Source organism: Lissotriton helveticus, chromosome 3_1 (assembly GCF_964261635.1).
Source record: "Lissotriton helveticus chromosome 3_1, aLisHel1.1, whole genome shotgun sequence".
NCBI classification, from domain to species: Eukaryota; Metazoa; Chordata; class Amphibia; order Caudata; family Salamandridae; genus Lissotriton; species Lissotriton helveticus.
The window spans coordinates 687479072-687491149 of record NC_136061.1 but is presented as its reverse complement, the minus strand read 5'-3'; the positions used below and the strand labels follow the sequence as shown (position 1 = coordinate 687491149).

The window sequence follows — 12078 nt, the reverse complement described above, 5'->3', positions numbered from 1 at the left end:
GTCTCCTGAAAAATCATTACTGTAAGCAATAATAACACATTTGAATAAAACCTTGTTGCTGCCACCATATACCACTGTCCTTCAAAAGACCGCCTCTCCTTCAGGTAGCTCAGCCCCTTTTGCAGAAGCCTCTCTTTGCCACGTTCAACATGAAACAACATTGCACTTGTGTTTACAACTGTGATGTCTTTCAATGTCCAGTTTGTATCTAGTACTTAAGTTTGATTAAATATTCCAACTCACATTTATCCAATCAAATGGATTGACCCACTCACTTTCGCCCACCCACTCCATTCCAACATTCGCTGACTTGTTCATCTGTGTAGACCTAACCGTCGCCCACCTATTAAAATGCACTTTATTTCTCTGCTAACCGAATGCAGCAGCTGAAGTATCAGTGAACGTGTACTTCCGTTCAGAAATCCAATTACATATGTGTAAAGGCAGAACTATTGGCTTTGCCAATGCTTATAGTGAGTTAAATGAATTCTGTATATCTCAAACGCTATGGTTAGAAATTAAAGAAATGCCATGAGCATAATGTCTAATCTGTTTTCCGCAAAGGCTTGCAATGATAATTGCTAATCATTCAGCAGAATTTTAATCATGCATTTAAATTAATGTCATCTTTACTCTTTCTGTTTATAGAGCCAAAGCCGTTTATCGATGTCAGCATTATTACACGATTTAATGAGTACAGTAAAGTGATGCAGTTTAAGTAAGTACAGACACAACTAATTATAAATCATTCAACATGTTTGCAGAAATGGACATTGCATGTTGCCAGTTCTTAAAGGCTAGAATCGGCAGTGGGTTGAGCGCAGGACAGAAATTAAATACGCATCCAGAAAGGCAATAAGTCTTGGTTTAATGCAAATACAAGCATGCAAAATAACGTTTTCCTACAAGAGAACATTAAAGCCACGCCAACCTTGATAGTAATGCTGGTGGCAGTGGTGGCTGCTGCGGCACAGGGGTAGCGTGGCGTGGAAGGCTGAAAAATAAAGATCACTTGCGTGTTCACACCGCACGCTTCTCTTTGTCCTCTGCTCTTCCTCGCTCCTGGAAGCAGGAAGCACATGGGCGTAGGAACTGTGGGGGACGCGGGGGATATGTCCCCCCCAGATTTTAAAGTGGGGGGGACACGGGGGACAAGCATGGGGAGGGGCAAGGGGACAAAAGAATTTCCCCTCGCCCTTCTGTTATTCACAGGGCCATTAGCGCGCGAAAGCGCTACCTAATGGCCCTGCACTTGACCTGCCTGGAGTCAGAGAGGCCACCCGCCCTCTGCCCTTTGTTATGCTGCAGGAAGGCTCAGCATCCTCAGGGCAGAGAAGGAAAAAAACTCTGTCTCTTTTCCTTCATACCCAGAGAAGGCAAGCAGAGTGTCAACTTCTCCTGATCTTCCTCTGGCAGCGTCGCGACCCTCCTCCCCCTCTCTCTTTCTTTTCCCTCTATCTCGTTCTGTCTCTGTCTCCCTCCTAGTTAAGTTCTGATTTCAAGAGACAGCTCTTACGTTCTCTCTCTTGCCTCTTTATTTGTTTCCTTGTGAAATGGATTCAAAATAGGAAGAACACTTTGGCTGGAAATGTCCTCATTTGCTGATCTTTTATAATTCCAAAGAAAAACCTCGGGACGGAGAGAAAAAAATATTAAATGCCTAAATAAAGCGATACAGAGTGGTCAGCAGACAGGCCAGATTGTTATTTACACCCACACCCATTAGCGCCACTTTTCAGAGTTTGCCAGTGAAAGCGCTACTTTCTTTTTTTCTTCTTTCTTTGAACAACATTGTTTTTCCAGGGCGGGGAAGTGCTCCATTCCTAAAGGGACTGCAATACCTGGTTGAGTGGAGTAGAAACGTTTCATATGATCGTTTTCAACTGTTTAAATTATTTTAGCTTATAAAATGTGTACTGCGGCTCTGTGTTCGTGGATGTGGTGTTTTTTAAACCAAACTGCTTACATTTTGAAAGGATATAAGCAATGGACATTGAAACAGGGCCCTTCCTGCCTGGTCCTGTAGCCATGTCCTGAATTTTACAGGAAAAATCACTTACTGATTTCTGAATAATAATAATCCACATTTGTAAAGCGCACAATCACCCGTAAGGGTCTCTAGGGGCTGAGCCCGTCGGGAAGATTAAGCAAGCTATTGCCCAGAGTCACATGGTGCTGGGCTAATCTGCCACCGGTGCCGGGGATCGAACCATGATCCCCAGTTTCCGGAGTCAGTCACCCTGGCCGCCGCGCCACACCTCTTCCTGAATAATGAGTTCCTTTGAATAATGAGTTTAAAACTGTTAAAGTAACCATGTTGTTCCTGAATACCTTTCACATGCTTTGCTTACTCTTGCATTCCTAATGAGTGTTTGCTTTTTCCAGGGTGTTATTCGTTTTTTTCAGGCAGCATTTTACTCTTGTCCAATGCATAAATTGAATTTAGTCGCAGCACAATTGAGTTGTAGCTTAAGGCAGTGCAAGTTTCTCTCAGTGGGGCACTATGGTGTTCAGTGTGGGAGAGGATGTGGCACTCTGGCCAGAGCTGCTGAATTTGGAACGTGAGCACCATTTTCAGCCTTCATGACCAGTCCACCAGACCACACTCCTGACAGAACTCATTCTGATGCTACACCTTAGAAGGCTTCGCAAGACCTTAGAAGCCCTGGTGTCTTAGCACCCGCAGGTGGACCCTAACGGCGGCAAGTGTGTGTTAACCTTGAAGGCCTGTCCACCACAGTTCACCTCCAGTCTTGCGAGCAGGCATACAAAGAAGCTCACCCTAGACACACCATCGACAGTGACTGTCACTGAGGTCACAAGATCCTTGAGGCCAGTCCACCGCACCCATTGGTACCTCCATTGGCCTCTTTCAGCAGTAGTTGTGCAACTCACCAGGGATCAGCAATGAAGGATTTGCATGCACACCAAACTTAGGGGGTGATTATAATGGAGGTGGGACTGCCACGTCACCCCGTCAGTGGCAGTTCCACCACCATCGGTGACTGCATTACCGCCAGCCATATTACAGTGGCGGGTGGTTCCCTGGCGGTCGGAAAGACCCCCGCCACACATCCAACTGGTGCCTTGAGCCCGCCAGTGCGGCGGAAGGGCTCGTGGTTCCTACAATACTGGTGGTGCCTACCAGCCACCACAGTAGGGATTATGATACCCTTTACCCGCCATTCTATCCATGGCTGTTCACCCCCCATTGAAAAGTTGGTGGAAAGGGACATTGGGGGCCCGTAGCAGGCCCCTGTCCCTCCAACCCCCAGACATGGAACTCGGTGGGGGGGGGGTTCTAAGATGCCCCCCTACATATCACTGCACCATGTGGCAGGCACCTCATTGTGCCTGCCACTTAGTGCAGTGATATATGGAACATGTCCTTTTTAGGTCTCGGCCTGCGTAGGCTGCGCTTGCGCAGTCCCACTGGTGAGAAATTTTCTTTACAGTATGGGGGCTTGAACCTGCCCCTCCTCTCCATTGGCTGGCTTCCTAAACAGAGGCCAGCCATTGGGCGAGAGGGGCGTCTGTCCTTTTAAGCCCCGTCTTTTTGGGATTGAGGGGTGGTTTTTTTTAATTTCTTTCTATTTTCTTTCTCTCCTCTTCCCATTGGCTGGAATTTTACATTCCAGCCAATGGGAAGAGGAGAGAAAGAAAACACGCCCCTCAATCCCAAAAATGACGCTGGGTTCTCCGAGGCATTTCTGCCTCGCCCCGGAGAAATGTGGTGGTGTTTGACTCTTGAGCTCACGGCATCGTGTGAATCTGACGGCTTGTTTTTTTTTTAGCTCCCACAGGCTAGGGGTAGCTTCGCTCTACGATCTCTCTCCCTCTCTCTTAGAGCGGCAGCCACATGGGTTCTACTTATCCAGACAGCCCCGCCCAGCCGCGCAGGCCCATTCCCATACCCCCAGGTCAATGTAGGCATCTCTCCGCTGGCCTCTCAGTTCTTGAGGCGGTTAATGCTAGTCGTCGCGCCAGGTGGGTCGACTCGGCAGGCGATATACAGCCCAGTCCTTCCCTCTCGGGTCACTAGTCAAGTGAGGCCTCAGGCGCCCGTACGAGCCCGCAAGACCCCGCTGTCCTCATGGTGGCAGGGGCCCTCGCTCACCTCCTCACAGCAGCTCTGCCCCCTACACAAGTCCCAGGCGTATGCAGCGCAGCCCCTCCCCCTGTACATAAGCTCTGCTCGTATCAGCTCAAAGCCGTTGCACGTTACCCCTGCTGGGCACGATCTCTCCGGTGCCCAAGCCAGCGCAGGGGCCCCCACCCGGTGGCCGCCCCTGCAGCAGGATCTCGCCGCGCAGATGGGTTGCTTAGAATTCACGGGTCACCTTCCCTTCCGACTCGGGGTCACAGTCGGCCCCGGCAGCCTCACTTCACTGCGGCGGCAGGGTGGGTCAGTCCCTGATCTTGTTTCAGGTCCGCTTTCAGCCTTCACTGCACTCTGACTCCCTCTGCCAGACTCTGTTCGGTCTTCCAGGCTCCGCCATCTTGGGACCCGAAGCTACGGGTGGATCAAGTTGGTGGGGCGGATTCCAGGCCACGGAGCATCTTCTAATTGGTTGTGCTGCACTCAGCAACGTTCTGCCCCCGCAGTTCTATGGGGCAAGGGAGGGGGTTCAGGATGTCGCTGGATCAGGCTTGTTGCGAGGAGCTCCGAGGTGAGCTACTCACTCCATCAGCATCAGGCCACCCTTTCCCCTCCAGACCCCCCCAACACCACCACTTGTCTTGCCTCTGTTCTCTGCTTGTCATCGTTTTTTCTTGCCTCTGTGCTCAGCCTGTCATCGTTTTTTCTTGCTTCTGTTCCTTGCTTGTCATTGTTTTTTCTTGCCTCCTTGTTCTTTGTGCTTGCTCTCCTGCCCCCTCGTGGGGTGTGCTTGCTCTCCTGCCCCCTCGTTGGTTGTGCTTGCTCTCCTGCCCCCTGGCTGTGCTTTCTCTCCTGCCCCCTGGCTGTGCTTTCTCTCCTGCCCCCTGGTTGTGCTTTCTCTCCTGCCCCCTGGTTGTGCTTGCTCTCCTGCCCCCTGTTCCCTCGTTGTGAGCGTTTTTTCTGGCCTCTGTCCCCTGTGTGTATGGCTCTGTGTGTGTGGCTCTGTGTGTGTGTGTGTGGCTCTGTGTGTGTGTGTGTGTGGCTCTGTCTGTGCCTCTGTCTGTGTGTGTGTGTGGCTCTGTCTGTCTGTGTGTGTGGCTCTGTCTGTCTGTGTGTGTGTGGCTCTGTGTGGGTAGCTTTTTTTGTAGGTGGCTCTATGTGTGGGTGGCTCTGTGTGTGTGTGTGGGTGGCTCTGTGTGTGGGTTTCTGTGTGTGTGTGTGGGTGGCTCTGTGTGGGTGGCTCTATGTGAATGACTCGGTGTAGGTGGTTCTGTATGTGTGTGGGTGGCTTTGTGTGTGGTTCTGTGTGGGTGCAAATGCAATAGGTCTCGCATTTGCGAGCGATTAAGCTCTTGGCATTGTAAATGACAATGCCATTTATTTATGTTTTAAAAACAAAAACATAAATAAAAATGTCAAGAGCAATGCCAATAGCTCTAACTTTAAGAATGCAGAGACCATTGCATTGTAAATGCTTGTTTACATTGCGGCAGATGATGCAGCCAGCAGTACCTGCTGCAATGTAAAAGATAGGCACTTGCGAATGCCATAGTGGCGGTCGCATTGTAATGCCTATCGTGAGGCCGCCACCTTGAAGGCCAGCTGTCCCATTCCCCGATTCGATGGCGGACGGACTGAAGTCCGCCTGCCATCGTAGTCAGCCCCTAAGTTTGCAAACTTCATGGTCTCTGCTTCATGCACAAACACATTTAACATATGCAGCCTGCTTTCGGGCCACTGGAGTTAAGCAGCAATGGAGGCCAAAAAGATGTTGCAGTGTTGACTAAATTATGCAACAATAAAAAGGCTGCAGCGTAATGCAGTGCATTTTATGATACTTTATTATTTTGACATATTTATACATACTAACAGCCTCTGCAAAGCTTTTGCCTCATTAGTAACTGTATAACATACAAATGCAGCAGTGGGAAAGGTGACCAGTCAACCTTTGCAATGGGCCCTACACTTCACAGCAACATAAGTCACATTTCTCTTAGTAATTTTTGATCCGTTTGAGCAACAAAACTGTTTTGGGTGAAATTGTTAGATTATGCAGCAGATGATGTATTATGTGGCAAATATGATACAGCCAGAGTTAAGTGGAAAATATTTTTCCACTTAACTTAATTTTGCCCCAGCATTGTAGTTGATCAATTTGCAAGTTCCCCAAACCCAGAAGTCAAGTTTTGGCACAATTAGCATTTTAAAAGCAGTCCTACAACACAGGGCTACTTTTAAACTGACCTCAGGCTTCAGCAGTGTGTAGTAACTGACTCCACGCAGATAGATGAGTTTCATGAGGATTTATTGAAGTTAAGAGGGAGATCAGAAGTACACTAGTATTCAGCCCCACCAGGAGCAGCCAGCAAGGCGCTCAGCCCTTCTCCAACTGTGTGATTCATACACCAACATTCTAAGTGACATCATCTTAAGAGTGTTCCACTGGTGAAGCAGTGGAAGACATGTAAAGCATAATAACCAAGATACTACATATCCTCCTTTCTTCCAAAGAAAACAAAAGAGAAGAAAGTATAATCAGATGTATAAGCTAGTAGGAAGAACTAGAGAGGAGAGTGACATCATCTTAAGAGTGTTCCACTGGTGAAGCAGTGGAAGACATGTAAAGCATAATAACCAAGATACTAAATATCCTCCTTTCTTCCAAAGAAAACAAAAGAGAAGAAAGTATAATCAGATGTATAAGCTAGTAGGAAGAACTAGAGAGGAGAGTGACATCATCTTAAGAGTGTTCCACTGGTGAAGCAGTGGAAGACATGTAAAACATAATAACCAAGATACTAAATATCCTCCTTTCTTCCAAAGAAAACAAAAGAGAAGAAAGTATAATCAGATGTATAAGCTAGTAGGAAGAACTAGAGAGGAGAGTGACATCATCTTAAGAGTGTTCCACTGGTGAAGCAGTGGAAGACATGTAAAACATAATAACCAAGATGCTACACATCCTCCTTTCTTCCAAAGAATACTACACAGTGCACACATGCAAACACAGAAAGGGCTGCTGGCCTCAAAACTGCCATGCCCTATTATATTCTAGGGACTTAAATGTAGTTCTAATCCCCCTGCCCTATTATGTACTAGGGCCTTATAGGAGAGGTGATGCCAATCATAGGGGTACCCTAACCCATAGTGCACGCTAGTGTATGTAGGTGTTTTCACAGTATCTTTAGGTGTCTCTTTAGGAATAGCACTGGCCCTGTAGAGGCCAGGGTCAGGTACCACCAGTACCAGTCAGCAAAACGTTGGGGAGTGCCCAGGGTAGAGGATGGCTTTGCACCACTAAAGAAGCACAAACTCAGAATTTAAAACATAACACCATGGTTGTGGGGTTCACTTTAATAATCAGAATTGATTTCTATCCTAATGAACCCATTTTCCAACATTAGGATAAGGAAAGACTGGGGAAAAATCATAACGTTCTAATCTATACCTTGAAGTTTTCATGCAGCTCTTTGATGATGGTTAATAGCTCACTGTTCTATGTTAGGATTTTAACTTATAAACTGCAAATACCAAAAGAATCTTTCAGACAAAAGCAGTAACTCACTAACCTATTTACATGATATGCATGTTGTGATCTGCGTGGTACACGTTCTTTGCTGCAGGCATATTACACCACTTTGGCTACCTTACCAAGAGTCAAAACTTCCACTAGACAAACCTCCGATCTCTCTCAATAAAGGTTATTAATCACCAAAATTATCTTCACATTTTTATTGTTGCCTGAAAATGTCTGGAGACCAGGAATGCAGCAGCAGGTATTTTTCAAACCATAATGCACTTGCAAACACGATGTCCACACCCAAAGTCCGCGACCTTTGTTTGCTTGGTGCATGAAGATGCAAGATTCATATACATGTTTTTTTAACATTTGCTCTGATTACAATATGAAATAACAAAGAAGCATACATGCAAACTGTGACAACGCCTGCTTTTCTCAAAATTTCACTTCGAAAGTATGCGATTGTATTTGTTTAACGGGCGGTGATTTGTATGGGGTCACTGGGAAGTCCACAAGGTTGTCCCTGTCCCCCCCAGAATTTTAGTGTCTCCTACGCCCCTGAGGAAGCACCTAGGCTCCCCTAAGCCAATCATGGCACTGCTGGCACCATGATTGATATTTATGGCAGTGTTATGTTTGGTAGTGGCACTGATAGTGGTGGGATCAGTGGTAGTGCTGGTGGTCTGGTGGTATTGGTACTCTGGTGGTGGTGTTGGCATTGGCGGTGCTGGGATTGGTGGGGGAAGTTAGATTGATGGCTTTGACATTTGTAGTGGTATTGGTGGTGTCTGGTCGTGGCTGAACTGACGGTATTAGTATTTTGGTGGTATTGATTTAGTATTGGTGGGTGGTATTGGATTATTAGTGTTATTGGTGGTAGTGAAAGGTCCATAGGTCGCACGCTACTCCACCATTCCAGCGTGTATACCCCAAGAGCATCCTGGTAAATGCAGTTTTCTCAAAGCGGGTGCCCTTATTCTAAAGTTCCGAAGTGTAATGCTAGCCAACTCTGGACACCGGTGTTTCAGGATTATTGTCCTTCATCAGCAGAGTGTAGGAAGATTTACAGGGGTTGCTGTGCAGGCTGCCACAGTGTTCTCAGGTCTGGTACCTCTCCAGGCGCGTAGGGCGTTACCTGAGCTCGTCAGCTCAAAGGCTCGAGGGAGCCGTATTTAAGTAAAAGGTCCATAGGTCGCACGCTACTCCACCATTCCAGCGTGTATACCCCAAGAGCATCCTGGTAAATGCAGTTTTCTCAAAGCGGGTGCGCTTATTCTAAAGTTCCGAAGTGTAATGCTAGCCAACTCTGGACACCGGTGTTTCAGGATTATTGTCCTTCATCAGCAGAGTGTAGTAAGATTTACAGGGGTTGCTGTGCAGGCTGCCACAGTGTTCTCAGGTCTGGTACCTCTCCAGGTGCGTAGGGCGTTACCTGAGCTCGTCAGCTCAAAGGCTCGAGGGAGCCGTATTTAAGTAAAAGGTCCATAGGTCGCTGTTACCGCGGGACGAGGAATGGGAAGAAGACGTGTTTTTGTTGCAGTGGTTTTTATTCTAGCAAACAAGTCATCGGTACACTTCTTCCTGGGGTTGCTCTTTCTGGGGGATCTGCTCCTTTCCTGTCGGGTCTTTCGGAGCACTCCCTCCTCCTTCCTCCTGACGGGGCTCCTCTTCCTGCTGCTGCTGGGCTCCGGAGGCTCCGTAGTGCTCGCCCTCGCCGGCCGCCGAGAAGGGAAACAGAAGAGAGGAAGAGTAAATAATTCTACTTTCTTTCACTGATTGCTGAGAAGGAAGGGGAACGTGTGGGATGTGAAGGGGACACACAGTGCACGACTATCTGGGTCGGCGAAAGTGCAGTTAAAGTGATCCGCTATTCGGAGGGCGGGTTTCGCTGAGGGTTTGCACACATGCTATGTCAGGCGTCTGCCTTTTCTCCTCCACCACCCCAGGACCCGTTCACGTACCTCGGCTAGCCGTACACCTCCTGGCGCACGGCTGGGCGGCTCGCGGGGTTGGCCTCCCGGCTTTACAGCTCCTGTCTCTCGGTTCTCGGCTCTCCCTGCAGACGCTCCGGTGTTTGACTCCTCGATTTCTTGATCCGATGACGCCGCGTCCCGACCTCGCCTTTCCGGATTCTCCTCCTCCGCAATGTTCTCTTCACTTAGCCAGCTCGTTCCTCCTCTCCACTCCGCCTCGTTGTACCCGCTCTCTCCAACGCTCCACTCCGTCTCGCTGCTTCCCGCCTCTCCGCTCTCCTGCACTCTGTCCGCTCCTCCGGTGTAGTAACACACCTGGGGACTGTTGTTGCTGCTTTTTACGGACTCCCCAGGCTCCGCCTCCTCATTCAGGTTTGCAGTCCAGTTAAAGGGACCCCATCCTACCTCGTCCTCTTCGTCACAGCTATATCGTTCCGCAGGTGACCATCCCGGTGTTTGAGGAGGCTGTGGAGACAAGAGGGGGGGGGTCGTACATCGTTAAAGGGTGCCCCTCAGTAGGGCGAGACCCCGCACCCACGTTACAGTCGCACACTACTCCACCATTCCAGCGTGTATACCCCAAGAGCATTCTGGTAAATGCAGTTTTCTCAAAGCGGGTGCGCTTATTCTAAAGTTCCGAAGTGTAATGCTAGCCAACTCTGGACACCGGTGTTTCAGGATTATTGTCCTTCATCAGCAGAGTGTAGGAAGATTTACAGGGGTTGCTGTGCAGGTTGCCACAGTGTTCTCAGGTCTGGTACCGGCTCTTCGTGGCGTCTTCCGCCATCTTGGGTGGGACCGGGATCTCCTGTGTGCCATTCGCCTGAGCGCCTAAGCGCTCTAGTGCTCATTCAGCAGAGCAGGTGAGCCTTTATTTAATCCTCACCCCTCCCGCGCAGCGGTGACGCGCAGCGGGCGTGCCTGACTCGCGCCTGAGTCAAGCCAGAGTCTGCCCGTCTGCGCCCGTCAGCGCTAAGGAGGCGGGAAAGGCGGGAGACTCTGAGTGACCCCTATGGCCTCCCTTCACTCTCGCTCCGATATGTCTAGAGAATTCTTGGTATCACATACTGGCCCTCAAGCCCACTGTAAAGATGCTCTACTCCCCCATAGCTGGCATGGCCCTGTATCGTGCACTTATTGTCGCAGGACTTTAATTCCGGAGCCCCCTATGGAAACCCCATCTGAGCTCAGTATTATACGGGGCGGATTAATCAATGCACGATCCTTATCCAAAAATGCCCAGAACATCCATGATCTTATTGTCGACCTCCATTTGGACTGGCTCTTAGTCACAGAGACATGGCTTAAGCCTTGGTGTAACCCGGACTTAGCCATAGCCCTCCCACATAATTATCTTATCCAACGTTTGGACAGACTTGAACAACGTGGAGGGGGTCTGGCAATCATCTACCATAACACTATTAAGTGTTCATCCCAAGAACTGTCGGAGATTACAGAAGCAGAAGCCTTGGCATTCTCATTGGAGATCCATGACACCTTTGTCTTCTCTGGGGCCCTCATTTACCGTCGTCCGGGCCCATCTTCGAAATTCTTGGAATCAGTAGGTGATGCTCTGAGTGAATTAGCACTCAGATTTTCCCATTTTGCAGTATTGGGCGATTTAAATCTCCACCTAGAGTCTCCTAATGACCCCGGAGTAGGCTGCTTTATGGAAATCATGGAAGTACTAGGACTTTCACTTCTTAATCATGAGCCCACCCACCAGGCAGGACACCTATTGGACTGCATATGTTCCAATTCTCCCAATCTGAGAGTTAAACCTCCCAGTCCTCAGACATGGACAGATCATTATTTTATTCCTTTTAATATTGTATGGAATATGAAATCCATCACTAACCCTACAACTCGGATAAATAAAGTCCAAAATACTACTTTTACCCCTGATTGGAAATCTCTAATCAATAGACCTGATGTAATGAATAAACTTAAAGACAATCTACCAGTTCTAACTGACTCTACTTCAGGAGATAATCAGAGCTTTTGTGATTGGATTATTAGAGCAGGACTCCTGTTAAGTCCGCTTAGAAATAATAATTCTAAAACCAGCAGGATTAAAAAGAGTGCCCCTTGGTTCTCAATGTCTCTGAAATTTGAACTGGGTAAGGTCAGAGTATTCGAACGAAGATGGCGTCGAAATTATGACACCACCGCACGTAATATCTACATAATAGCAAGACGAAAATATCATGCAGAAATAAAATCCGCAAAAAAAACCGACTATTTACAGGCTTTGTCCACAGCAGGTCAAGAACAAAAAGCAATCTTTAAGATTGTCAAGGATTTTATGAATCCTTTAGCTTTATCGCAGGAGATTCCACCATCTCAGGATCTCTGTAATGCGATATCCAATTATTTTGATAACAAGATTCTTACCATTGTTAACAGCTTTCTATCAGGAGAAATGACAACTGTGGAAACTGAGCAAGGTAGTGAAATTACGATCTCCCCCTGCTTTGAGGAGTTTG

The 12078-nt window shown here is 48.1% G+C and overlaps 1 protein-coding gene across 2 annotated transcripts in view; it reads left to right on the top strand.

Annotated features, from left to right (window-relative positions):
- Positions 1–12078, top strand: part of VPS13C (vacuolar protein sorting 13 homolog C) — a 2773485-nt gene that overhangs the window by 2014950 nt on the left and 746457 nt on the right. For both annotated transcript variants that reach the window (XM_078680824.1, XM_078680823.1), the window contains exon 69: positions 649–718. In XM_078680824.1, the coding sequence (XP_078536950.1) occupies positions 649–718 (70 nt within the window). The remainder of the gene's footprint in view (positions 1–648; positions 719–12078) is intronic.